This window comes from Mytilus californianus, unplaced genomic scaffold, assembly GCF_021869535.1.
Source record: "Mytilus californianus isolate M0D057914Y unplaced genomic scaffold, xbMytCali1.0.p SCAF_5, whole genome shotgun sequence".
Lineage (NCBI taxonomy): Eukaryota > Metazoa > Mollusca > Bivalvia > Mytilida > Mytilidae > Mytilus > Mytilus californianus.
In genome coordinates, this window is record NW_026262701.1 from 92697739 (window position 1) to 92722382 (window position 24644).

At 32.6% G+C, this 24644-nt stretch overlaps 2 protein-coding genes across 2 annotated transcripts; both read right to left on the reverse strand.

The window, feature by feature from the left end:
• Positions 1 to 386: 386 nt before the first annotated feature.
• On the reverse strand, positions 387 to 7968 carry LOC127700191 (glutathione S-transferase kappa 1-like). The gene is made up of 8 exons (XM_052203591.1): positions 7811 to 7968; positions 5507 to 5591; positions 4955 to 5055; positions 4128 to 4256; positions 3820 to 3855; positions 3154 to 3270; positions 2052 to 2145; positions 387 to 562 (listed from the first exon to the last, which is right to left on the reverse strand). Exons 1-8 carry the CDS (start codon positions 7877 to 7879, stop codon positions 513 to 515), a joined length of 681 nt encoding a protein of 226 aa, XP_052059551.1. The 5' UTR covers positions 7880 to 7968; the 3' UTR covers positions 387 to 512.
• A 5048-nt stretch (positions 7969 to 13016) lies between these two features.
• On the reverse strand, positions 13017 to 22944 carry LOC127702817 (peptidase inhibitor 16-like). Its single transcript, XM_052207117.1, has 6 exons — positions 22873 to 22944; positions 22443 to 22545; positions 21674 to 21792; positions 15022 to 15131; positions 13992 to 14089; positions 13017 to 13129 (listed from the first exon to the last, which is right to left on the reverse strand). Exons 1-6 carry the CDS (start codon positions 22942 to 22944, stop codon positions 13017 to 13019), a joined length of 615 nt encoding a protein of 204 aa, XP_052063077.1.
• Positions 22945 to 24644: the final 1700 nt, after the last annotated feature.

Below are 24644 nucleotides of genomic sequence, written 5' to 3' on the forward strand. Positions count from 1 at the left end.
AAACTAAGCAAAAATGTCAAAGTCAATAGACCATGACAGAGGGGGTGTGGCCAAATAATCTCCATGGAAATGAGATATGCCAATGCTTATACAACTGCATACCAAATATCATTGACCTTCCACTAGTGGTTCCGCAGAAACTGACCTAGTCACAAACTAATACATGTAAATTAAGAAAAGTTTCAAAGTCAATAAGCCATGACTGAGGGGGCGGGGCCAAATAATCTCCATGGTAATGAGATGTGCCAATGCTTATACAACTGCATATAATATAAATATACAAAGATATTTGAAAAGCATATATATACGGATATTTGCACATCAAATAAAGGTAAATGCTCATCATATAATGAAAATTGGCATAACATGACAATTTTCGCGTTCCATACCAGATGAAAATCATTTTAATGACCATAATACAACAAAATGAAAAAAATGAGTACAATAAGTAACAACTAATACAAGGTAAAAGTTTATCAAGATAGTTACATATCTACTACGACACTTCCGTCTTATACTTTATTCTTTGACAATTGATTCTGGGGACCGTCAAATTTCTCATCTACAAACAGAGAAAAAAATCAAAGTTATTTACTGAGAGTCTGTTAAACCTAGAACGGCTAAATGAAATTACATGTAATTTTTCTAATTTTTGAGGCAGGAATATCAACATGGGATGGGGTTTAAGAAGTTTTGAGTATTCCATTCTCGTTCGTACAACAGTGAAATAAGAACAGTTGTATAGGCTCTGGATGATTTAGAGCTGGTCATATTGTATGGATACCTGTCTTGTTGTCATATTGTATAGACACCTGTCTTGTTGTCATATTGTATAGATACCTGTCTTGTTGTCATATTGTATAGACACCTGTCTTGTTGTCATGTTGTATGGATACCTGTCTTGTTGTCATATTGTATAGACACATCTTGTTGTCATATTGTATAGATACCTGTCTTGTTGTCATATTGTATGGATACCTGTCTTGTTGTCATATTGTATAGATACCTGTCTTGTTGTTATATTGTATAGACACCTGTCTATTGTTAAAGACTGTATGTTGCTTTCTACACGTGTCGTTTGGTTATTTTTGTCGTTTGGTTGCTATGTCATAGACATACACTTCCTTCTTTATAGGTTACAAGAGCGCAATTATTTGTTTACATTTTACCGGCAAGTTTTTTACCCCTAGATGGTACTCAGAATAGAATCCTGTACGGCTTCTGATTGGATGATACAGAATTGGAATTACTTTTAATCGAAAGCTTATTCAATTAGGTTTAAAAAATCCAGAAAATCAAATTCACATTTTGCAAAGTATAGAAAATATCTTCCATTTCTGCACGTCGGGGCTATTAAAAATATGCCTTTTTCATTAAGCGAAAAAAAATAGACGATCTTTTTCAACTGCATTTTAAGGCAATTTTTGCCGCATGACCATATATATTTGTTTGGTTGTAATGCAACACTGGCATTTCTACTAACAGTAACTGCTACCCGTTTTTTCCTAGTTTATGTAGTCTTCGAGAAAAAAAAATGCGGAACACCACTGGTACCCTATGGAAAATGCATTACGAATAATTGCGCTCTTGTAACCTATAGTCCTAAGTTGTAGCCCACAGTTTTCTGTGTCGAAGGATTAAACTGTCACTATGCCCCCTGCTTCAATGCCAGTGGTGTTAAATAGATATATTCAATTGGACGTTTACTCACATGCCTTCTTACGCTTGTGTATTCAGAAGTACAATGAAAAATCTCAGTTGGGAAAAGTGTTTTTGATTTGTCGATAATGAATTTGGTAAAAACGTTCTAAACTAAGTTTGAATATACCACTTCTTTGCCGTCATCTTGAGAAGAATCATCCAAATTAAGGCTGTTCGAAAGATCATGCTTGAATTTGTATACTCAGGTTTGAAATGATAAACAATTTTTAACAACATGTTGATTAAAGATTTAAATACAAAAAAAAAATACACGTAGTTCGCAAATTAATCTGTTAATAAAAAAAGTCATAACTAGATGATAAAGGTCACAACATTAAACTATTACTTACCCAGCATTTCGGCTAAAATATTAAATCTATCAGAACCAAATAGCATTTCTTTTTCACCATTTACATGGACAATCATTGTTGGTGCCCCAAATGCCTGTATTATAAATATATATAACGTTAAAATGTCTGAAAGTAGTCAAATAATGATAAAAAAAATGTTTACAGTTGGAAAAGTTCATGGATGATTGTTATTTCAGGAGCGATTACGTTTAAATGAAATGATGCATGTCGCCATATAAGCAATTTATTCGAAGACAAAAGATATCAGCTACAAATGCTTATTCCCTTGAAAATTGAATAGAAAGATTCCCTTGGGGTAAGAATATCAAACATCCCTAACTGTAAGCATTATGAAAAGTAGATAAATTTAAACTTGTAGGGAGATGGTTATGTGGTTTCCATATTAAAGCATAAAGATATTTAATGAAAACAAATGAGGTATCAACTTATCTAAAATTAAAAAAAAATGATACTCCCTCTTTATCTTTGATGTAAACTTTCATAAATCTTAAATCCGTGCAAGTTATTCTATATATGTCATATTTTTACATTATTCAAAGGTATGCCGGGTAAAGTATCTCTAATTAACGTGTTAACGTATAACAAATCCAATGAGCCAGTGCCTCATCAACCGTTGACGTATAATCTACCCAATTAGCCAGTGCTTCATCAACCATTAGCGTATAACCTCCCATTAAATGACTCATCAGCCATTAACGTATATGCTCTTCCGATAAGCCAATGCCTCATCAACCATTAACGTATAACCCATCCCATTAGCCAACGCCTCATCAACCGTTAACGTTTAACCTTCCCAATTAGCCAAAGCCTCACCAGTAGTTTACCTTCCTCATTAGCCAAAGTCTCATCCGCTGTTTTTAAAAGCAAAAGCCTCATCCACTGTTTCTAAAAGCAAAAGCCTTCTCAGCCGTTTACCTTCTCCAATAGGCAAAGCCTCATCAGCGTTTACCCTCCCCATAAACCAATGCTTTATCAGCCGTTTAGGTATACCTTACCTATCAGACAATGTATAATCAATCACTTACTAAATATATATATATCAGCTTAACCAGTGCCTCATCATTTGTATACGTATACCTACCCCATTAGCCCGTGCCTCATCAGCAAAAGCTTGCAGTCTGTCAGCAACATCTTTGTCTTTTGATCTTTTTAATGCTTTTTTTATTATGTCGTCTTTCATTCCCGCTTTCTTTGCTGCCTGTATAAAGATTATAGCTATGATCAAATGAATATAGAACATGAAAAAAGTAAGTTTCCGTTTTAAAATAATCATCAGACATCATAATCTAAGCTTGTCATGAATTTAGAACGCATTTCAGAAGCATTTAAGAAAACTTGACATCTTGTTTCTTTCGTATTGTGTTATATCTCAGAGTATTGAATTGAAAAAATATAAATTGCAATTTTTGAGGATACGTAATGAGACATTATTCAAACATAAAAGTTTCCAGTTTCAAGTATGATAATCAAAAACTGACAAGTCATGGAGCGCTCATACACAACCCAAGTTAGAGCCAGTAATCGTACAGAGAAAAGAAACACCTCGAGAAGTGTCGATTCTCAAGTAACAAGCATGAACTACACTAGACTGGTACTCGGCCGTTATTGATAAGTTTGTTAATATTTGTATATTCCGAAAGCATACTGAATATTTTACGGAGGGAACCAACCTAGAACTACACATGCGGTATAATAATTAATCATTCCGATTATTGTATTTCATTTATAGTAGAATCTAAGAAAATACCTGTGTAAAATGTCCATCCTCTGTTATTCCTTCATCCTGAAGTTAAAAAAAAGCAAACCTGAATTGTGTTTAATTTTCAAGGCCTTGAACGCAGCAAAAAGCAATATGTGCACGCATTATGTCCTTTCAACAGCATTTCAACTTATCAAGTGGTTAATTAATGAAATATTTTTTTTCAAATTATATTTCATAATAGGACTTGAATTTATGTATTTCTGTCTTTACATTCATTAATTCATTAATGTGACTAAAACAAACGCGAAGAATCTAGATAGATACACAACATGCATATGAATATTTTCTCTTACTCTGCTCCAAACTCTCATCCAAAACTGGCGGGAAAGTTCTTCTGTGTATTCTGGGTAGTCCATATCTACTGCTGTTACAAACAACATGGCTGACTTGGAACCTTTTTTAAATATCACCTCCTCCGGATTCTGAAATAAATCTTGCTTTGATTCACGTTTTCTTTATATTTTGAAAAGAATAAAATTTATATAATATTACTGATTGAAATTATTTAAAAAAACGGGGTTTTTATTCCATTTATTTGATAAAACTTGTATAAAATTATATCCCAAATATAGAAAATTTAATGTTTTATTCGTCATTCAGGGAATTTTGTATTGATTGCAATTCTTGTATCAAAACTTGTCAATCATTGACGACCATATGCTGACCTTAAGCTTGATTTTTTTCTGTCATTGGATTACTATCTAATTGAAAATTCATCAAAGATACCGGGCTTATAATTTGATACGCCAGATGCGCGTTTCGTCTACACAAGACTCATCAGTAGCGCTCGATTCAAAACATTTAGAAGACCAAATAAAATACAAAGATGAAGAGCATAGCAAACTGAAAATTTCCGAAAAGTTGTGTCAATTCGACTAATTATTTGTACATCAATCCATTTTTTAAAGTTAATCCTACAGCTTTAAACTTGTTAAACGAAATTCATAATTTTAAAAATCATAACACTTTCAATTCGGAAAAATGTTTAACATAAATTAAAATACACCCGTTGGACTTAATCATTATCAATTTATGTTTAATATCTTATAATGAAGAGGAAATCAAATTAAATTGAAAACTATTGATTAACATAAAATGTTTTCCTTTTCTTTTTACTTACAGAAGGAATATTCATTGGGACTTGAGTGTGTTTTGCGAGTCTCATCAGATCTTTTCCTATGTATTGCATTTTGATTGGATTTACACCTGGAGGCTGATTATCTGCAATGATAGAAAAAGTGTAGAACAGTCGTATTTTATTGAGCGATTAGTTTACATTGGTCCAGTCGTTATATATTTTTCTTCAGACAAATATATAATGACTCATTGATTGTAATTTGCTTAATGTCCAGTGGTAAGTATTTCACGCATTTTCAGGACAATCTAAAGATAATGTAAGCAATTCATATATTAGTTTCAAGTATATTTTCGGAGCCGACAAGTCAGTTTATTGTTTTCAGATGCGTTCAATAACTTTTTTTTTTGTTGTTTAAAGATTTCTGATTCAATAAAGCAGTATCGTTTTTGTCATTATGAAAAATTGCAATTTAGATTTTAAAAAAAAATCTTTTAAGCCTTAGTATGGAATGTCAGTCATCAGCACATAATGGAATAAAGTTGGGTGCTTTGAGAGGAATTGATATTTGACTAATTCTAAAACCTCTTTAATTACCTGATGCCTTCATTATATCACCCAATGAGACCGGTTTCAATTTTAGGTCCATCTTCTTCCATTTAGATACATAACGGACCAGAATCTATTAGAATACAAATAATATTAGATTACACTGTAAACAGCACAAACTACTGAAAAGGCGTTCATATAGCAGAAAATGCATGAAGCAGATTTGTTACGATCTTTGTTGAATCTTTATAGACTGGCCGATTAATTTCTTAAAACATATTATACTCTTGGATTCATATATTTTCGTGGGAACTATTTTTCATGGATTGAGGAAAAACTGTACATTCGTGAATGTTTGATTTCATAGGTTTGCTAAAGTCTGCATACAAGCTTATTGAAAATTTATATTTCGTTGAACATTTAAATTCGTGATTTATCTTTGTCAACAAAATACACGAAAATTGGTAACCCACGAAAAACAATAAATTCACAGTAAAGAAACCTGTCTATTGTTGAAGATTATATGTCCTTATGTATTTTTGTTTCTTCGTGTATTGATGTGTTACTGTCTCATTGGCATGTAGCCATATCTCCTTTGATTCATATACAGTAATAGAGCGATAGTTTCAATGTTTATATATTAGGCAAATGTTTCAAAATTTGTTCGTACAGTTTTACTGCATTTGAAACATCAATATTTTTGAAACTTATTTGTTTTCATAACAGATTATGTTGTCTACAATGGGATCAAAGTATATTGAGACTTACTGGTGGAATGACCCATATCTGTGGTTACTTTTTAATCACTAATGAAGAAAACATTATTCCGGAGTTGCAAAATAAAGACATCTTTATTATTATGATCCGTACAGCTAGAGGTTGCTTATAATTGCTTACATCCACTGCATTTGAACTTTGGTGGATAGGTGACGGTATAGTTGTCTCATTGGCGACCATACCACATCTCCTTTTTCTTTTTTATATCAAAATGCTTTGGAGACACGTTGCTCAATGAAACACTAAGAAATTGAACATATAGTTGAATGAAGGAATAAGTGAATAAACAGATCTACATTCATCCATACTTTAATAAATGTTATATTACAACGAGTATGAAACTCATTAACTTCATAAGATGTTTAGACTTAAGGAAATTAAATAACATAGTGAGAAATACAAATTGTCTGATTATATTCATGTATAAAGATGTGGGGGATAAACCCAGGACGTTTCTCAGGAAATGGCTTGGTATCCAAAAACAGCAGATAGTTTGTTTACAATCTAAATCTGATCGTTTTTAAATAAACGTCTTGATATCTTATACATTACTTCATAGACATGGCACATAAACTATTTAAAAAAATGTTCTTTGTAAACTATAAAAATAATGTACTTTTTCACCGGATGTGGGCTGATTTGATAGTGAAATGTTATTTATTAAAGTATTAGTCCGCAGATCAATAATTAGAACATACCTACGTTTTCTGGTTTTATGTAGGTTAAATTGAACAATACTTAGTCAACTTTTAATAACATTTAAAGCCCAAGGTGGGAATATGTTCTAAATTAAAAACTGAAAAAAAACCAATGACTATACATAATTTCTAAATGATATTATGGGCTAAACGTTATTGTTGGAGATAAAATTGATACAATATTGCCTTTTAAACATTTTTAACCAACATGAAGTATATTATTTCCTATCTGAAAAACATAACATAGCTTTACTCCGATTAAATTTTCGTTTGGTTAAGAATAGCTTTTTATTTTTGAAAAAATACTCAAATCTGTCAAAACCCGTCGGAATTGCTCTTTAAGCCATTTATGAATAAGACAAATGTTCAGAAAATCGCCAGAATGCTATTAGAAACCCAAAAGATTGAAAGAATTTTTTGTAAAGGCGTTGTCGTGAAATAAGTTCAATGGAATTTGGTGCTCCCTATTTATGCCTGAGGTAAAGGTTCTATATATCTGCGGGCTCGGTTGTTGTGATGCCGCTGATAATAATAACCTCTAATGTACTTTGATCCCTATATCGTAGAGAATTCTATCCAACACCACAGATGTTTGTTGAGAAAAGAAATTCCTGTTTAATTCTAAGAGTCATCTACTATAAGTAAAAGTAGAGGGAAAAAATACCAAGTTTTGCAACTCTTCATAGTTGATGCTAGCTAACTGAGCTATACACATTGAAAATCCTAATATCAAAGGGAGATAATTTTGAAAGCTCAATAGAGCTAATACCGGTATCAAGCTATAAGCCGACAGTTACCCTCTTTCTTAACGGAATTAAAACACTTTTTTACAGTTATTTTATTTCACTAAAACTCCAAACCCCGAATAAAAACTCACCTCAAATCCGAACCAAGAATATGGAGATAATACATCGTAAAACAATTCTACTGTTTTCTTTTCCGACATTATTAAAAATTTAAATCTATTTTGTTAATTGATACGTATTCCCTCTGTTAGTACAACACATGAATCGTAGTGGATATCTACATTCTCTATTTGTATGTTATACGGTTGGGTAACGATCAATAATCTTATAGGATTAGGTCAATATATAGTGTTAATACCTGTCTTAAAACAACAAAAAGAATATGGTAGACAAAACAGCTAGAATCGTAGAATCCATCATATCGATAAAACCACTAAAAATAAAAAATCCAAATCTGAAGGCAGATATGACGGTCTTGTTTTCCCTCGGGGGGGACCTTTATTCATTCTTGAACTTTCTGATCATTTTTCTGTTGTTTTATTCTCTATTCTTTTTATTTCAGTACCCCGTTATTCTCTATTCTAATTTTTTTGGCCAATTTTCTCTATTCTTTATTTTGTTTGTCCTTTATTCTGCACTTTTTGCCAGATGTGGACATGGACCTGCATTTACACCCCAGTTCTATTGTTATACTTCATAGTTTCTATTTCTGAAACAAGTGTAAATTGAATAGATCTATTGTTACGAATAACAATGGATTTTGACCACAGGGTGTGACGAGCAGGGTTTCTGGAGACCCCTGCTTCTACATCCCGCAAACAAAGTCCATTGTTATTCGTAACAATAGAAATTGATTATTTTTTAAATAGCATGAATATAAGAAATTACTAATAGTGTTCACCACAAATTGTTTCATGCTATTAAAAAAAAACACATTTTAGGAAATTCCAATAAGCATCTATATGGAATACAAAAATAATCCTTTAAATACTATTTTGCTCTCATATGTCTCTATTCTAAATAAAATTGAGAATGGAAATGGGGAATGTGTCAAAGAGACAACAGCCCGACCATAGAACAGACAACAGCAGATCTTTAAAGAAAATGGGGATTCTAACTCCCGGACCCATCCCCCCCCCCCGGTTACCAAGTGGCCGATCCGGGGTTTGGGGTTCCGCGGGTTGGACCCGACTTTTATTTAAAAGATCAATGCATTTGAATGGTTGGACCCCCCTTTTTCTCTTGAGTTGGGAACCCCCGGCTGGATCAGCCCCTAATTGCCTCCCAAAAATGGGAGTTCCTCAATATTAAATATTGTATGTTGAGCGTGTCTGGTAGTCGAGTTTCTAATGCAGACACACCTATCCCTTAGAATGTTCGAATATGAATGTTTGTTTATTCTCGAGAAGAGGGAGAGGGGGCTTTTGTTTTTGATAAAATCGTAAAATATAAAATACAGTTATGATTACCTTTATTAAGCTGATACAGGTAAGTACTTTGGGTTATAATATTGCCTTTATCTTTAGTCTCTTCTACCAAATCCAACGCTTGCCACAAAATGTCGTCCGTCTTATACCCGTCCATATTGACAACTGTACACCAGGAGCATGATGTATTTTTTGTTTGTAACAAGAATACACGAAACAGTCAACCTTGACCTGCTGATCCATATTAGCACAAAGATTTAACGGGAATATGCAAAACAACTTGACATTTGTAAAATATACTCACTTGTCAAAGTTTGAACGAAGATAACCAAAGAAAGGTTACTAGTGGGGTTTCATGTAATAAAAAAATAATTCTTATAAATCATGGTTTGATATTGTCAATTAATATGCTATCGTTTTTTTTTTCATTAAATAATCAATGTTAACAAATATAGGGTTTAGAATGGGGTGTAAGTTAGTTATACACCTCGGGATACGGCGTGTCTGGATAAGAAACCCCTCCGGCCTCCGGCCGACGGGGTTTCTTATCCAGACACACCTATCCCTCGGTGTATAACTATTACAGATTACATAGTTGTCTTATCAGTTGAAGACATTTTTATTTTCAAGCATACAGCGCTCGGTCAAACAACATTCTGTATGTCTTAAATCCACGTCATTTGTACTATAATGGAAAGTTGTCTCACTGACAAGCATTTCAGATCTCCTAATTTCATATTCTTGCTATATGTTTTTAAATACGTACAAACGCATATTTAATTACCATAAATTACTTTAAAAAAAACGTTGAGCAAGCTCAAAGAACTTAATCTGCTTATATAAAACCATACAGCCCTACATTCTAGAGTTGATATCTTTACTTAGGAATAGATTTAACACAGAAAAATTATGATAGTGAAAAAAAAACACGACCTTGTGCAAAACCCAAACTTCCAAAGTAAATATGTGCAGATTTCCAATACAGAAAGTAATCACATCATGACTATAAAAAAGAAACGAAGATTGCAAAAGGGAGATACAAAATCGTTAGAGAAAGAAACACATGACTATCGACTAATTGTTGGTTATTTACGCCAACATGTAACATACTAAAATCTTCATTTCATCAAATATCAAAGGGAGACAAATCAGCATTCTTTGCTATATCATTGTGGCCAGTTTTTATTTGTGGAAGAAACCGGGGTACCCGGAGAGAATCACCGACCTTTGTCAGATCTGGAAATCCTAGTCAGTAGATCGAACACACAAACGACACTCCACAAAACACTATACAAAGATTGAGCAACACGATCTGGAGTAAACATAGGTGCTCTACAATGGCAAATAGTTCCTGCTCCACTAGTGGCACCCGTGGAAAAGGAAAAGAGAACGGTATTATCGTTACGACAAGTGAAATATATCCGTAGTCATCTGCGACACAGATATAAAAAGAGTCAATCAAATCATGATGTTGTCTGTAAAATTTCGAAGAGAATACTTTAAGAAAACCATTTAGGAAACACATTCATTGTTAGCACAATCATCTATCAATATATGATACAAAATCATAGGAAAGGGAAGCCCTGGAATGTCGAACAAACTGGGAGATGATATACACCATATGCAGGCACTACTGGAATGTCGCTACAGAGAAATGGAAAGTTTAAGATAATCTCTTTTGTCGTAAAATTAAGTACAAAACTGTCATTTTTAAAGTCATCATGTAAAGTAGATCATACATTATATGTCGTTTCCTTTAGCTGAAGTTTAATGAGATATATATCAGATCCACACAGGTGAGGACAGACTTCAACTTTAATATGTTGAAACGTAGAGCAAAATGAGAAGGATAGATTCAATCCATTCACTTTGAGAAGTCCTGCGTGTAATCTACCTTTTCAACGAATACAGCTGGTTCCCGTTGGAATCCCGCGAGAGTTTGATAATGTACATTGTATGAGCTCACTAAAAGTAATACACGTTTCCAAGAAAAGTATCAAACATCTTGATTTACAAATAAGTCTACCCAGCGCCGATCAATGATTTTAAACTGTATCAATTAGTCTATTAACCTAAACAGTTTTACTATATATTGTTTACTGGACTGTTATTTGTCTGTTCAGCATTTGTCTTTTGACAATGATGGTATTGTCTTTTTTCTTTATTTGACCTATGGTTTTAGTTGCTTACTTGGTAGCCTCTTAACTTTTTTGTGATGCAAGCTCGTGAAAGAGAAATATAAGACGTGACTGCAAATTCTTGTAAAACAAACCAACTGAGTACACGATAGAAAGAAGTCAACGGAAAATAACATTTAAGAAAAGGAAAATTATAATTTCAAAAAATTACTCTTATTGTCATCAATTTGGTATGAGGATTTCTATGAGATATTATAATATTCAGATCCAAATAAGTTTCATCAGCTACGCTCGAGACCTAACATTTGGTAAACCAATTAAAAAATCACGTAGAGCATAGAAACCAAAAACAGCCTGACCGAAGAGATAAAAGTGTATATAGTCCACCTTACCCTTGGGAGTTACAACTTCAGCTATAATCAATATATAAGATTGGCATATTGATTGCTTAAATAGATATAACATTCTTAGACAAATTTGCTGGCAGACAAGTCAACCTATCTGGACAAATTGTTCTAACAAGTCAGCCGAATTTTGCTCTTACCCTAAAAAGATGCATACTAAAAAGAGAGATTTCATCCGCGGCTAAGGATGGACCCCACAACTTTTACGCTACAACGATACCTTGGAGTCAGTATGATAGATTTTATCCATCAAAAGCATACATTCTATATAAAAATAGGTAGATGAGATATGATTGCCATTGAGACAACTATCCACCAAAGGTCAAATAAAGTGGATGCATGTAAGCAATTATAGGCAACCGTACGGCCTTCAACAATGAGAAAAATCCATACCGTATATTCAGCTATAAAAGACCCCGACATGAAAAATATGAAACAATTCAATTGAAAAAACTAACGACCTAATTTATAACAAAACAATTTACGAAAAACAAATACGACAGACATGAACTAACGACAACCACTGAACTACAGGCTCCTGACTTGGGACAGGCACATAAAGAATGTGGCGGGGTTAAACATGTTTGAGAGCACTTAACCCCCCCCCCCCCCCCCCCCCCTTACATGGGACAGTGGTGTAACAGCACAACATAAGAACAAACTATAAAAATCAGTTGAAAAAGGTTTAACTCATTTAACTCATCAGATCGATACAAAGCAGAAAAACATCAAACATAAACACAGACCGGACGTGGCAGGGTATTTATCCATCCCTCATCCCTAAAAACAAAAATGATACTAAGTACAGATATGAGAGTACTCACAGTTACTGACAGCTAGTTCATTATTCATTTACAATGTAACGTGTTTGATGCTGGATTCGAATAACGGGTTAAAAATGCATCTCCTGACGAGGCTCCTGGTGATTTTTTATAGTTGAAACGATCCTATTAGTTTCACTCCCATATAACGGCATCATGAATTTTGAACAGACTACACTAACTTCAAATGATTCATACTTATTCATTCGATTCGTTTTTTCTGCTTGCCCAATGCATTGAGCCTAAATGGTCTATTATATCCAAGTTAGTAACTTCCAGATCAGATATTTTGTTGTAGAAGTTACAAAAACAGTATGGGATATATTTTTTTCTGTGATGAACAGTTTTTCTTTCACTAAACATCATTTTGTTTATGTCCTTTACCAGGCTTAAGTAGAAATTAAAAACATATTTCATTTTTTTTTTACAAATATATATAATCAAATATAATAAAAATAATAAGAATTTGCATAGATATATTTTTCATATCAAAATCAAGGATACTTAAAACACATTATAAAAATTTTACAACAAATCAAAATTAGAGTTAGTCTTTGTATTGAACTCCAAAATCCTCGTCTTTTTCTTCATTCCAGTCACTTTCTGTATCCGCAGTTCTTGACAGAAAGTCATACAGCGTCCTTTTTGTTGAGATTTTTCCTAAAAAAAAAGTTATCAGCATTAAATTGTTACCTGATCCTACGGAATTACGCTACAAGTAACAGATCTCCCGTCATGTATAGTTCATTTAAACATTCTGATTTTTATAGCGGTGTATTCTTGGGCTCTTTTACAACACACAGTACCTATGTCTGTAAATATTGTGCCGTGCACATGAAGAAACTTACTGCACTATTTATATGCGTAGGTACTTGTGGAATCACCATTCAAGTGTGTCTTCTACTTAACTCGAATCATTATGCGCCCTTTAGTGGCCTTAAGCCTAACTTTTAATGTAGCAATCGGAGATCAGTCGTAGTTTGACAGAATATAAAGACTGACATTATTCGGGTTATTTTCTACTTAGCTTCCTTGAAAATTAAGGAAAGGCAGTGAGACATTCGCATTTACGTACGTAAAAGGTTTTAGCAATATAAATATTCTTCTTGTTAAACTATTTTTTATGTACTTATTCCAATTTATAAATCGGTTTCTTTGAACTCGAAATGAATATTCATTATTATCGTATTGCCTTTACGACATACATGTATAAGAATGAGATCAGTATATGGTACGCATATGGGTTTTGCTCATTGTTAAAGGCCGTGTGGTGTTCTGTGGTTGCTATCCTTCTACGTCGTGTAGTCTCTGGTGGAGAGTTGTCTCATAGGCAATCATACCACACCAATTTATTTCATATAGAAAAAATCATTACAAATTATTTCCCAAAATAAAACTATTTTCACTCCAGCTGTTATGGTATTTTAGTCAAACATACTAAGACTGATTTAAAGTGTTGTTATATTAGTATGTGATCCTAAACAGTTTGTCCGATATAAAATATATTTCATTCATGACTTACTACAAAGTGATTCTGAGGTGCAGTAACCAGGACATTCGGAACAAGGTTCACCCTTTGTATAAGGTTTCCCGAGAATCTTGTCCTTCACCATGTTCCCACTGAAAGAAAAAATATTTTTGATAAAAAAATATTTTAATAACCACTTTTTGAATTTGAAATAGTATTTAGAAATAAGTTTCATCCATTTGAATCAATAGTGTTTAATTAAATATCTTTCCACATTTTGAAATATAAAAATTTATTATATTTGACTTTTTCTGAGGCATCTCTTTCCCCCATTTCCCTTAAACGACAAGTTAATTTGAGATATGCTAATTGATAGTAATAATTAAATGAATGATAAAGAAGGAATGAAGGAATCACAGCAGTTGTAGTAAGTAATACCTAAAAGTTGTGTTGTTTAATTTTTTAATTTGACTTCGAAACGTGTGTATATAACTTAAAGATAACACCACTTATAAATATTGACGGTTTGATTTTTAAAATAATTTTTTACATAAAACTCCACTCTTCAGTTCCCCCATAAAAACATACGTACACAAATATTAAATCATGTACATTTTAGTGTTACACTCTTAATTTTTACCGGTCCAGATTCGAACGCCGGTCGTGTCAAACCGAAGACTTCTGAAATTGTTATTTGCTGCTTCTCCGCTAAGCACGTGACATCAAGGAGTTCGAGCAAATACTGGTCGGCTCGGAGTCAGAATAGTGGGTCCCGGTAGGGTGACATGTCTTCATGTGTAATTTTACCTTGTGAACTAGCACATCAGAAATCAGTGTCGGTTTAGTAAAAACCAAGGTTAATATTCAAATCGCATTAACGTGTTCTCTTTCTGACTATGCAATGAATTTTGCGATGGACGTTAACAGTCGCTAATCATCATCTTTATTAGGAATTTTCGGTCGTCAAATATTCGCAATAGAAATTAGTACAATAAATTCTTATGTATAAACGATGCAATCTATGAAAATTAGTATAAGAATTTGCAGGCGACATTGCGTAATAACTTGGTCTATATGTACTTACGCTGGAGAGTAGTTACATACTACAAAATATGAGTTTGTGAAGCTGGTGCCAATCACTTTATTACATTTTCGTATTCCACATCCTAATCGAGATGATTTGGCCCAAACAACCTGCAATGTATTATACAAAGAATATATTTCATACTTTGCTTCAAATCAAAGAAGCGTCATATATAGAAAAAATGAAGTTGATTTCAGAAAGTAGATAATATCAGATTATTACATGGCATTTTTCATATCAGATGTATTATCAGCCCAAGGTCCAATATTAGCCCAAGAGCCGAACTTTTCATTTTTTTATCATATACTTAGAGTAAATAACTTATGATTTTTACATGATGATTATAGCATTTAATTTACGTGAATTCCATATTTTCCGAAATGGTGCTTAGCGGGCTGATATGAAAAATTTATCAACATCGCATGCCTTTCCGTAACGTTATCGCATGGCATTCCGACGTTACTCGGCAAATTCCGGAAAACACACCTCAATGGTACGTTTACAGTGAAAAACAAAACTAAGTAGGGTACAAAACAAATATTAGGAAACAGGAAAATATATTATGTAAAATGCAAAACATTTGATACAATAAATGCATTTTTTAAAGTTTCCAGCATGATTTAGCAAGTTACTTTACAAATGTTGACTTTTCCAAACAGTGTCCATTGTGTTTTGTTGATTTTTTTTTATCGTCTATATAAAAATTTATCCCCTGCCTAGTATATTTCTAGGATTTTGATTGGTTAACGCACGTCGTTACAAAACCCATAGCCCCTGGGTGTTGCTAACCCATATACCCGGACGTTGCTACCCATTACAACGGGGAACATCACGCGCGTTTTCCTTAGTTCCATGGTTGTTCCTTGTGAAATATCGAATTCTGTAGATTATCCATGATGTCTGTAATTAAATATTTGATCCACTAACGGTTTTATCTTATTATATCGATTATTTGCACTCATTTTAGTAAATGCATCACTATGCAGCCACATTGTCAATGAATGGTACTACTGACCTGCTAGCTATGCAAATGACCCACGTTGACGTCACACTGTTAATGATGTAACTGCGCCTCAGGGTGTACTTGGATACTTCAGGGTGTTAAAATATCCATATCTACGGATATGAACGTAGATAACTTATAATATTATACTGTTGTTTTTCTCCTCTGTTGAGGCATATGATAGAAAGATTTCATATCGGATGTATTACATTTGGCGTCCGTCGTCCGTAAACTTTTCACTTTTTTAACTTCTACTTGAGAACCACTTAAAAGGATAAATAAATTAAACTGGTTTTTTTTCTCCATTGTTGAAGCATATGATAAAAAAATCATAACATGTCATTTTTCATATCAGATGTATTATCAGCCCTCGAGCCTTCAACTCTTGGGCTGATATTGAACCTTGGGCTGATAATGCATCTGATATGAAAAATGCCATGTAATAATCTGATAATATATTCATGTTTGATATTTGCTTATGACACATAACTGTATAGGAAGATCTGGATGGGTTTTACAGAATAGAGAATAATGGCCTATAAATAATGAACAGTGAATAATGGGGTCCAAAGTGTAAATAATAATTGTGGAAAATAAAAAAAATTGGGCAATACATTACTGATTACAGAAATGAACGATGTAAAGAATATAGAAATAATCTAATTACAGAAAAATTAAATGGTAAAATCATGTTCATAAGAAGTTTACAGAATAAAGAGCAATTTAAAAAAAATAATGAAAAATGTCCTACAGAAATTAAAGACGCCCCCACCCAGACCCTCATATAGATGATTATGTTTAATTTCAAAATTTCAAAAGGCAAGGTCAACTGTAAAAGGGGAGATATTCCTTTGTCGTAATATGCAGGGATTATCAAAAAAATATTCTAGTGAGAAAACGAGTTAGCTAAGTTGTTTAAACGACTTAGCTAAGTCGTTAAAACAAGTTAGCTAAGCTGTTATAACGAGTTAGATAAGCTAAGTCGTTATAACGACTTAAAAATAAAACTCCACCATGACACTAACTGGCTTCCGTAGGAAGCTACTGATTTTAAGTGTAGAATACATTTCTCTAAATATAATAGTCAAAATGCATGTCACTCAGTCTATACCAAGATTTAGAGCTTCAGAGTAAAATACGTGTACTAGGTTGATAATCATTACTTGATTTTTTTCTCTCTATTCACTGTATATTATGACACACGATTTAAAACAAATGTTTAGAGGAGATAAAATACAAACAAACATATCGACACGTTTATAAAAGTAAGGAGATGTGGTATGATTGTCAATGATACAACTATTCAACAGAGATGGTAAGCCTTACGGGTTTCAACATTGAGCAAAACCCGTATCGTATAGTAAGTAATATCAATAACAAAATATGAAACCATTCAAAAGAGAAAATTATCGGTCTGGTAAATGCTATAACAATAATCAAAAGCACACATTGCATAAAACAATCTTCCACAAACAATGAATTACAGACTCCTGACTTGACATATCCAATTAAGACATCACATGACTTTGATGACGTGGTAATCCGCCATCTTTAGTCAAGTCGTCTCATAAAAATTGCATAGGCCCGTCAATAAACTTTAAATCCCACCCGTTTTCTATCTTTCTGATGTTCGGACATAATTCTTTCTAAAAATGTTGATCCTGATAGTTTAAATTTATATTAAATTACGCCCCTGATCAATTGTTATATGGCATTCTTTTTCTCGTCGTCAGCCCGTTATATCTATTGTAAAATTGGCAGCCCCACGTCCACTAATACATCAATTTCACAGTTTCCTTAAATAAAAGTAATGCTTTGCGGTTATATTGTGATGCCTGAGATCTAGCACTACACGCTATTTCTAACAGTTTAAATTGAACTACCTAATCTATTGAAAAAATGATTTCAAAATGCCGGCCGTGTCCAGAACAAAGGCATTTATCCAAAGTTACTAACCTAATATTTTAAGACTGCCCGTTGAAAAGTTAAGAAATTATTCAAAAAACTAGAATTCCAACTCCCAATTTTGGTCATATTGCTCCTAATGTTTATACGGTCCGTGTAACACTTATCAATTAAAAATTTCAAAAAGTTTTCAAATTTTAGTTTTTTTGATTTTTGATAGAAGTTTTATAATATCAAAATTCCAAATTTTTTATTTTTTTTAAATTTTTTTAAATTTCACCAAATAATTAAAATTTTAAAATTATAAACTTCGTTTTAAAACTTAATTGTTTAGATATTTAAGCAAACTTTAAAAATACTAAACTGAACGTTCAGTTTTGATCATTTCGCTCTTTGAAAGTTTGAATTTTTTGATTTTTGATTAAAATATAAGAAACTCGGAGGGAAAGGAATAAAAAGTGGATACCTGTTACAAGTGCGAAACGGAATAAGATTGGAAGGAAACGAAATGAAATTTACCAAAACAAATCAATACGAAAACAATATTTTCTGAAAAACTAAATATAATAAAAATTATAAAACAAGAGGCTAACTTGTGACCTACCAAATTACTCGTTACCGGGTTTGTAATAACATGAGCAACTCGACGGGTGCCACATGTGGAGCAGGATCTGCTCACCCTTCCGGAGCACCTGAGATCACCCCCAGTTTTTGGTGGGGTTCGTGTTGCTCAGTCTTTAGTTTTCTATGTTGTGTTTTGTGTACTATTGTTTGTCTATTGGTCTTTTTTCTTTTCCAGCCATGGCGTTGTCTGTTTATTTTCGACTTATGAGTTTGAATGTCCATCTGTTATCTTTCGCTCCTTTTTTGTTTGATCTACAGGGTGAAGAGGAGAAATTTATGGTTCTTTAAGTCTAAAAAATAATTAGTAAGACCTGATTTTGACACACTTTGATTCTCTAACTAAATGAACAATATGCAGAAATCACTTGTCGGCTTTGTGATTACCCCTATTTTTAAATAGCGAATAAAAGGAAACGGGATATTCGATTTTTGAAATAAGGGATAGTTCCGTATTTGTTATTTGCACTCTTGTAAGTTATCATGCGACAATCAACTTTGAGCAAAATACAAGAACGCAGCCACGTCCAGTCAGAATGGGGCGTGTAGAGAGAGTGCCACCGTTACATCAATTCTTTGAGTGGGTCGTTGATTGCAAAATTTGTCCCTATTTAATTTATCCTTATTTTCGAGTAGCGATCTAAATTTGCCGACCTTCATCCTGAATGGACTCCATTACATGACCTACCTATTGTATTAATTGTTAATTTGTTATAGTCCTGAACATGCATGAAATATTTGCCACTGGCAACTAACCATCAATCATTTAAAATAGGCCGTTTATATATAAAGTATAAAGAAACTCAGGTTTCAACTCAATCGGGCAAAGTTTCTCTTAGATGGATTTTTCTATTCTTAATGTCCCTTTTGGCCATACACCTCTTCAATTGTTTCGGTTCTTAAATTTACTTGGCTCTCAAATATTCAGCTTTGAGCGTTCCGGATGTAGGTAAATACAGAAAAGCGCTTCGGACGTATGTAGTCAAGTGTTGTTTGAATTTTTATTGGATATTCCATTCACTTCAAATGTTATTGTCAACGGGAAATAGTACATGGGCAGATTAAGGTATTGTTACTGTAATCTAATTTATTGCGGGGAGTTCTCTTTTAGTAGAAACTTTGTTATTATGTTATATTTTTCACTGCTATTCCTAAGTTTTCTTATCCCTATTTTTAAAACTCATGAGTTCGCCTCTGTAGTATGTACCAATCATTGTATTATTGACAATAAGTACAAAGTTAGCATGAGATTGAATTGAAAAGATTATGAATCCCCTGTACTCGATCGGTGCTAAAGACCGTTTTAAAAGGCAACCAGAGATTTCTTAAATATAGTAATACTGCAAGGTTATTGTAAAATATTTTCAGTACAGAAAATTAGCATTAAATCGAAAAAGGTTAAATTTGATCGATATTGAAATATATTTTGCGACTGCATGGGAATATATAAGGTTGCACTTTGTAAATACAGATGTTTCACAAACCACGCCTCTTTTGTGGAGATATTCATGGATAAGGCACTCTCTCTACACGCTCCATTCTGACTGGACGTGGCTGCATACTTGTATTTTGCTCAAAGTTGATTGTCGCACGATAACTTAAAAAAGTGCAAATAACAAATACGGAACTATCCCTTATTTCAAAAATCGAATATTCACTATTTAAAAAATAGCAGTTATCACAAAGTCGACAAGTAATTTCTGCATATTGTCCTTTAAGTTAGAGAATCAAAGTGTGTCAAAATCAGGTCTCATTAATTATTTTTTTAGACTTAAAGAAACAATTTCTCTTTTTCACCCTATAGATCAAACAAAAGAGGGGCGAAAAATAACAGGTGGACATTCAAACTCATATGTCGAAAATAAGCAGACAATGCCATGACTAAAAATGAAAAAGACCAATAGACAAACAGTAGTACACAAAACACAACATATAAAACTAAAGACTGAGCAACATGAACCCCACCAAAAAACTGGGATTGATCTCAAATGCTCCGGAAGGGTAAGCAGATCCTGCTCCACATGTGGCACCCGTTGAGTTGCTCATGTTATTACAAGTAATTCGGTAGGTCACAAGTTAGCCTCTTGTTTTATTATTTTTATTATATTTAGTTTTTCAGAAAATATTGTTTCAAAAAACTTTCAAAAAGCGAAATGATCAAAACTGTACGTTCATTTTAGTATTTTTAAAGTTTGCTTAAATATCTTAACAATTACGTTTTAAAACGAAGTTTATAATTTTAAAATTTTAATTATTATATATAAAATTTTGGTGAAATTTTCAAAATTTAAAAAAAAAAAAAAAATTTGGAATTTTGATATTTTAAAACTTTGGTCAAAAATCCAAAATACTAAAATTTGAAAACTTTTTGAAATTTTGAATTGATAAGTGTTACACGGACCTTTCTACGTATTCATACTTCCCTAGCTTTCAATGTTAACCAGAAAAGCGCTTCAGACGTACGAACTTCATGAAGTGTTATTTTCATTTAAGAATTGAATGCTTCTTTTTGTAAATTCATTGGGGTGTAAAAGCGTTGACCGAAGTACATTTTGTATGAAGCGCGGAAGCGCTTTATTCTAAAAATGTACGCACGGTCAACGCTTTTACAACCGTATGAAATTACTAAAAGAAGCATTCAATACTTATAATTACATTTTTTCGCTATGATCATGAAAAGACGATTACTATCAAGTTTTTCTTTTATTTACCTGTGCATTATATTGTGGAAACGTGTGTCATCATGTATGTTTCAATTTATGCAATTCATTTTGAAATGAAGAATGACGCGAGATTGCTGTTAGCCAATCAAAATAACGTATAATAATGAAAAATACATTTAATGTAATTATTTTCTAATGTTCAGTTCTTATACAGTTTGAAATATACATAAACTTTCCTATAATATTGTTTCGAAAAATAATCCGTGAACAGATTTTGTTGGTTGCTGATATTATATTATAACACTTGCATATATATATATATTAATTTGAAGTAATGGCAATTAAAATGGGGCGTACGCCCTACGCCATCCTTCATCCGCAACATTTTTTTTAAACAAGGAGAGTTTCTCGTATACTATACAAATTTTCTTCACACTATCAACATCTTTGTATTTATTACCTGTGTAAAGTGACCACATTTCTTAATGCAATCAGAAGAGCAATGGTTGTAATTATAATATTTTTTTTCGTTGTACCAAGAATTAACAGCCTGGCCAATCACCTTATAGATGTCTTGTGCTGAAATAAAATGGATCAAAATTTTATTTTCTGATTCTCGCTTTTCCCTATGAATGTTTTTCATAGAGCTTTCATACTTTTGTGTAAAATCAAAAGAGATTTTGTAACAAGAGCATATATTTACCATGTCTTAGTAATGTTTATTTTTGAGTCGGATTATATTGATCGACAATTATCCGGCTTATTTGCACAGTTTGCATTGCAATCTATGGACAAACTTGCATTCAATAAACAAAATGGGCAGATCTTTATGACAAAAACATACGAAAAGTTAATAGTTTCTTATCAACGCCACTTTAAAAAGGCATTGTAAGAATCCGTACTGATTGATATGTCAATTCCATTACCTTTAAAGATACTATAAACGAAAAAGGAAGAATTACTTATTTGGATAAAACTGAATGATTTATATTGACGGAAGTCTGAAAGGTACGGAAGCCTGTTAGTGTCAGGGTAGAGTTTTATTTTTAAGTCGTTATAACGACTTAGCTAACTTGTTATAACAACTAAGCTAAGTTAACTACAGAAAGGTATCATTTTAAATACTTTGAAATACAGTTAGGAAAGCACGTAAAATGAATACTTTTTATCAAATATTATCATTGCTAAATATAAAGCATGTATGATTGACCGGTTCTTGGTAAGCTTACCTGAAGAAATGAATAGATTTTCTCCATATTTACTACTACTGTGTTGCCATTTGCATTGATCTGCCCATTTTTGAGCAACATTGGCTGCAGTGTAATCCCATCTCTGAGAATAACAAAAAATCATGTATTTCAAAAGATAACTTGACATTAAAATCCTCAACGATTCAGAATAATCTGAAGATTTAATTCAAATGAATATATTTATTTCATACAAATCCAGAAACCATTATTTAAGTGCACTTGGTTCAAAGCCTTGATATGTAAACATATGAGAAGCGCAAAACTAGAAACTGTCAAAATAGAACATCGGAGAACAGCTAAACTCCACTATAAAAAGATTGGAAAATAGCTTTTTAGCCCCAAAAAATGCAATTTTTCGAGAGTTGAAATTGTTATGAGATCTCAATAAAAAAAAAACAGTCATTCTTACCATTTTCATCATATCAGCAGCCCGATCTTCTTTAGCCGTTTTACTTCTGCATTCATTGTGAAGCTTTAGCATTTTGTACTTCATACATGTCACTGCGCAAACAAAACTAAGGAGTATTAACGTACAGGAATGGTGAAACATCCTTTAATTTTGTTGTAATTTTGTCGGCAGATTGACATGCTGCGGTTTTTATACCCTACAAGATACCCTGGTGAGAGTTTAATTAGAAATCCCATGGATCCGATGTTACAGACTCCAGGTGATTAATGTTTTCATTTTATTAAAAAAATGTTTACGCACTGGAAAATTATTAATATTTATCAAGGTTGTACATCTAACGGATGATAATAAAAAATGGCCGCAATCAGAAAACTTTAAGGGTGTTTTGAAGTGTTTCTATAATATTGTTGTACATTGTTATGTTTTACGATATTAACGATTAATTCATTGTCATGCTCGTCCTTTACCTAATTATTCCCATAAGCCTAAAACTTATAGCAATCTGGTATTACAATTTATCAATATAAACTTCATATCAAATATTAAATAAAAACACATTGCTTTCCCTATTGTTATTTTTCTTTCCTCGGTGATGATTTCCGTTGGCTACTTATTAGCATGAAAGTATACTATTCTCAGTTGTTTCGATTTGAACGTGCTTATATTTAGTTTATATCAATTAACATAATAATTAATAATAATTTTCTGCACTCTCTATAACGATGTTTTTGTGTTAAATCTGCTTGGAAGTGCAGCAAAAATTGTGATGGGATAGGTATCCAAAAAATAAAAAACTCGCATTTCAAATTTGAATAGCATTTTTTTGTATGCAGCATTTTCTGATATTGAAATTATTAATCTCGCATTTTTGTGTATTGCTTAACAATCGCAATAGTAAATTTACACACGTTTTTTATCAATTTAAAGTATAACTACGAGGATTTTGAATAGTATTGGTGTACCTATATCTATGTTGTGGTCGTTTTATATGCGGTTTGTTTTTCAAAGTTTTTTTGTTATTCAACTTATCAATATGAAAACGAGGCAAAATTGTTATCGTTAATGTTATTATCAATTAAGACTATAGATGATTGTATTATGTAGTTTGGTCCCATCTCATTGACCTGACTTCTCCTCTTCTTTATAAGTTAATCAAAACATTTTTTAGAAATACCGAAAAGAAATTGTAAAGGTTAGGGGCTCTTTTCACACAAAATCTTACGACTAAATCTGATCGTAAGCTATACTGAAATTTGATGACTTACGAGTATTTCTACTCGTAAGATTTTTGGTGAAATGAGCCGCTGGTCTTTATAAAGCCAGCATGAACAAATGACGAAGAGAAATAAGTTATGGTAAGGTGGCAGAAATCATTTATCTATACAATTAAATGAGAAGACCTCATTTTGTGTGTCGCTTCTCTTCCTTCTACATTAAATCAATCATCATGCTTTTATGTCCTATAGGTACCATGCATAGTCGCATTTGTCATCCTCGCTTATAAATATTTCGTTTGGGGTTTTTTTTGTGAGAAAAAACGAAAACAAAGACGTCCGGATATTGTTTCCGTCCTCGGACTGACTTTTAAGTCATAGATAAGTCTTCCGTTTAGGACTTAAACTTACACATTATTTTCATAGGTACAAGGGGACAGGACAATTATTTTCGCGTTTTTCTGTATACTATGAACAAACATACATGTATACTGTATAAATACATTGTATTTGCTATTTGCTATCAATTCCAAGTTTAATTCCAGGGATTGATAATAA

Coding starts and splice junctions, on each gene's coding strand:
- LOC127700191 (XM_052203591.1), bottom strand. CDS start 7,879: ATGTCGGAAAAGAAAACAGTAGAATTGTTTTACGATGTATTATCTCCA. Junction 4,257..4,954: donor TCCCAATGAATATTCCTTCT/GTAAGTAAAAAG, acceptor GATTTATTTCAG/AATCCGGAGGAGGTGATATT. Junction 3,856..4,127: donor GGATGAGAGTTTGGAGCAGA/GTAAGAGAAAAT, acceptor TTTTAACTTCAG/GATGAAGGAATAACAGAGGA.
- LOC127702817 (XM_052207117.1), bottom strand. CDS start 22,944: ATGCTAAAGCTTCACAATGAATGCAGAAGTAAAACGGCTAAAGAAGAT. Junction 15,132..21,673: donor AATGTGGTCACTTTACACAG/GTAATAAATACA, acceptor AATACATTGCAG/GTTGTTTGGGCCAAATCATC. Junction 13,130..13,991: donor CACCTCAGAATCACTTTGTA/GTAAGTCATGAA, acceptor CTTTTTTTTTAG/GAAAAATCTCAACAAAAAGG.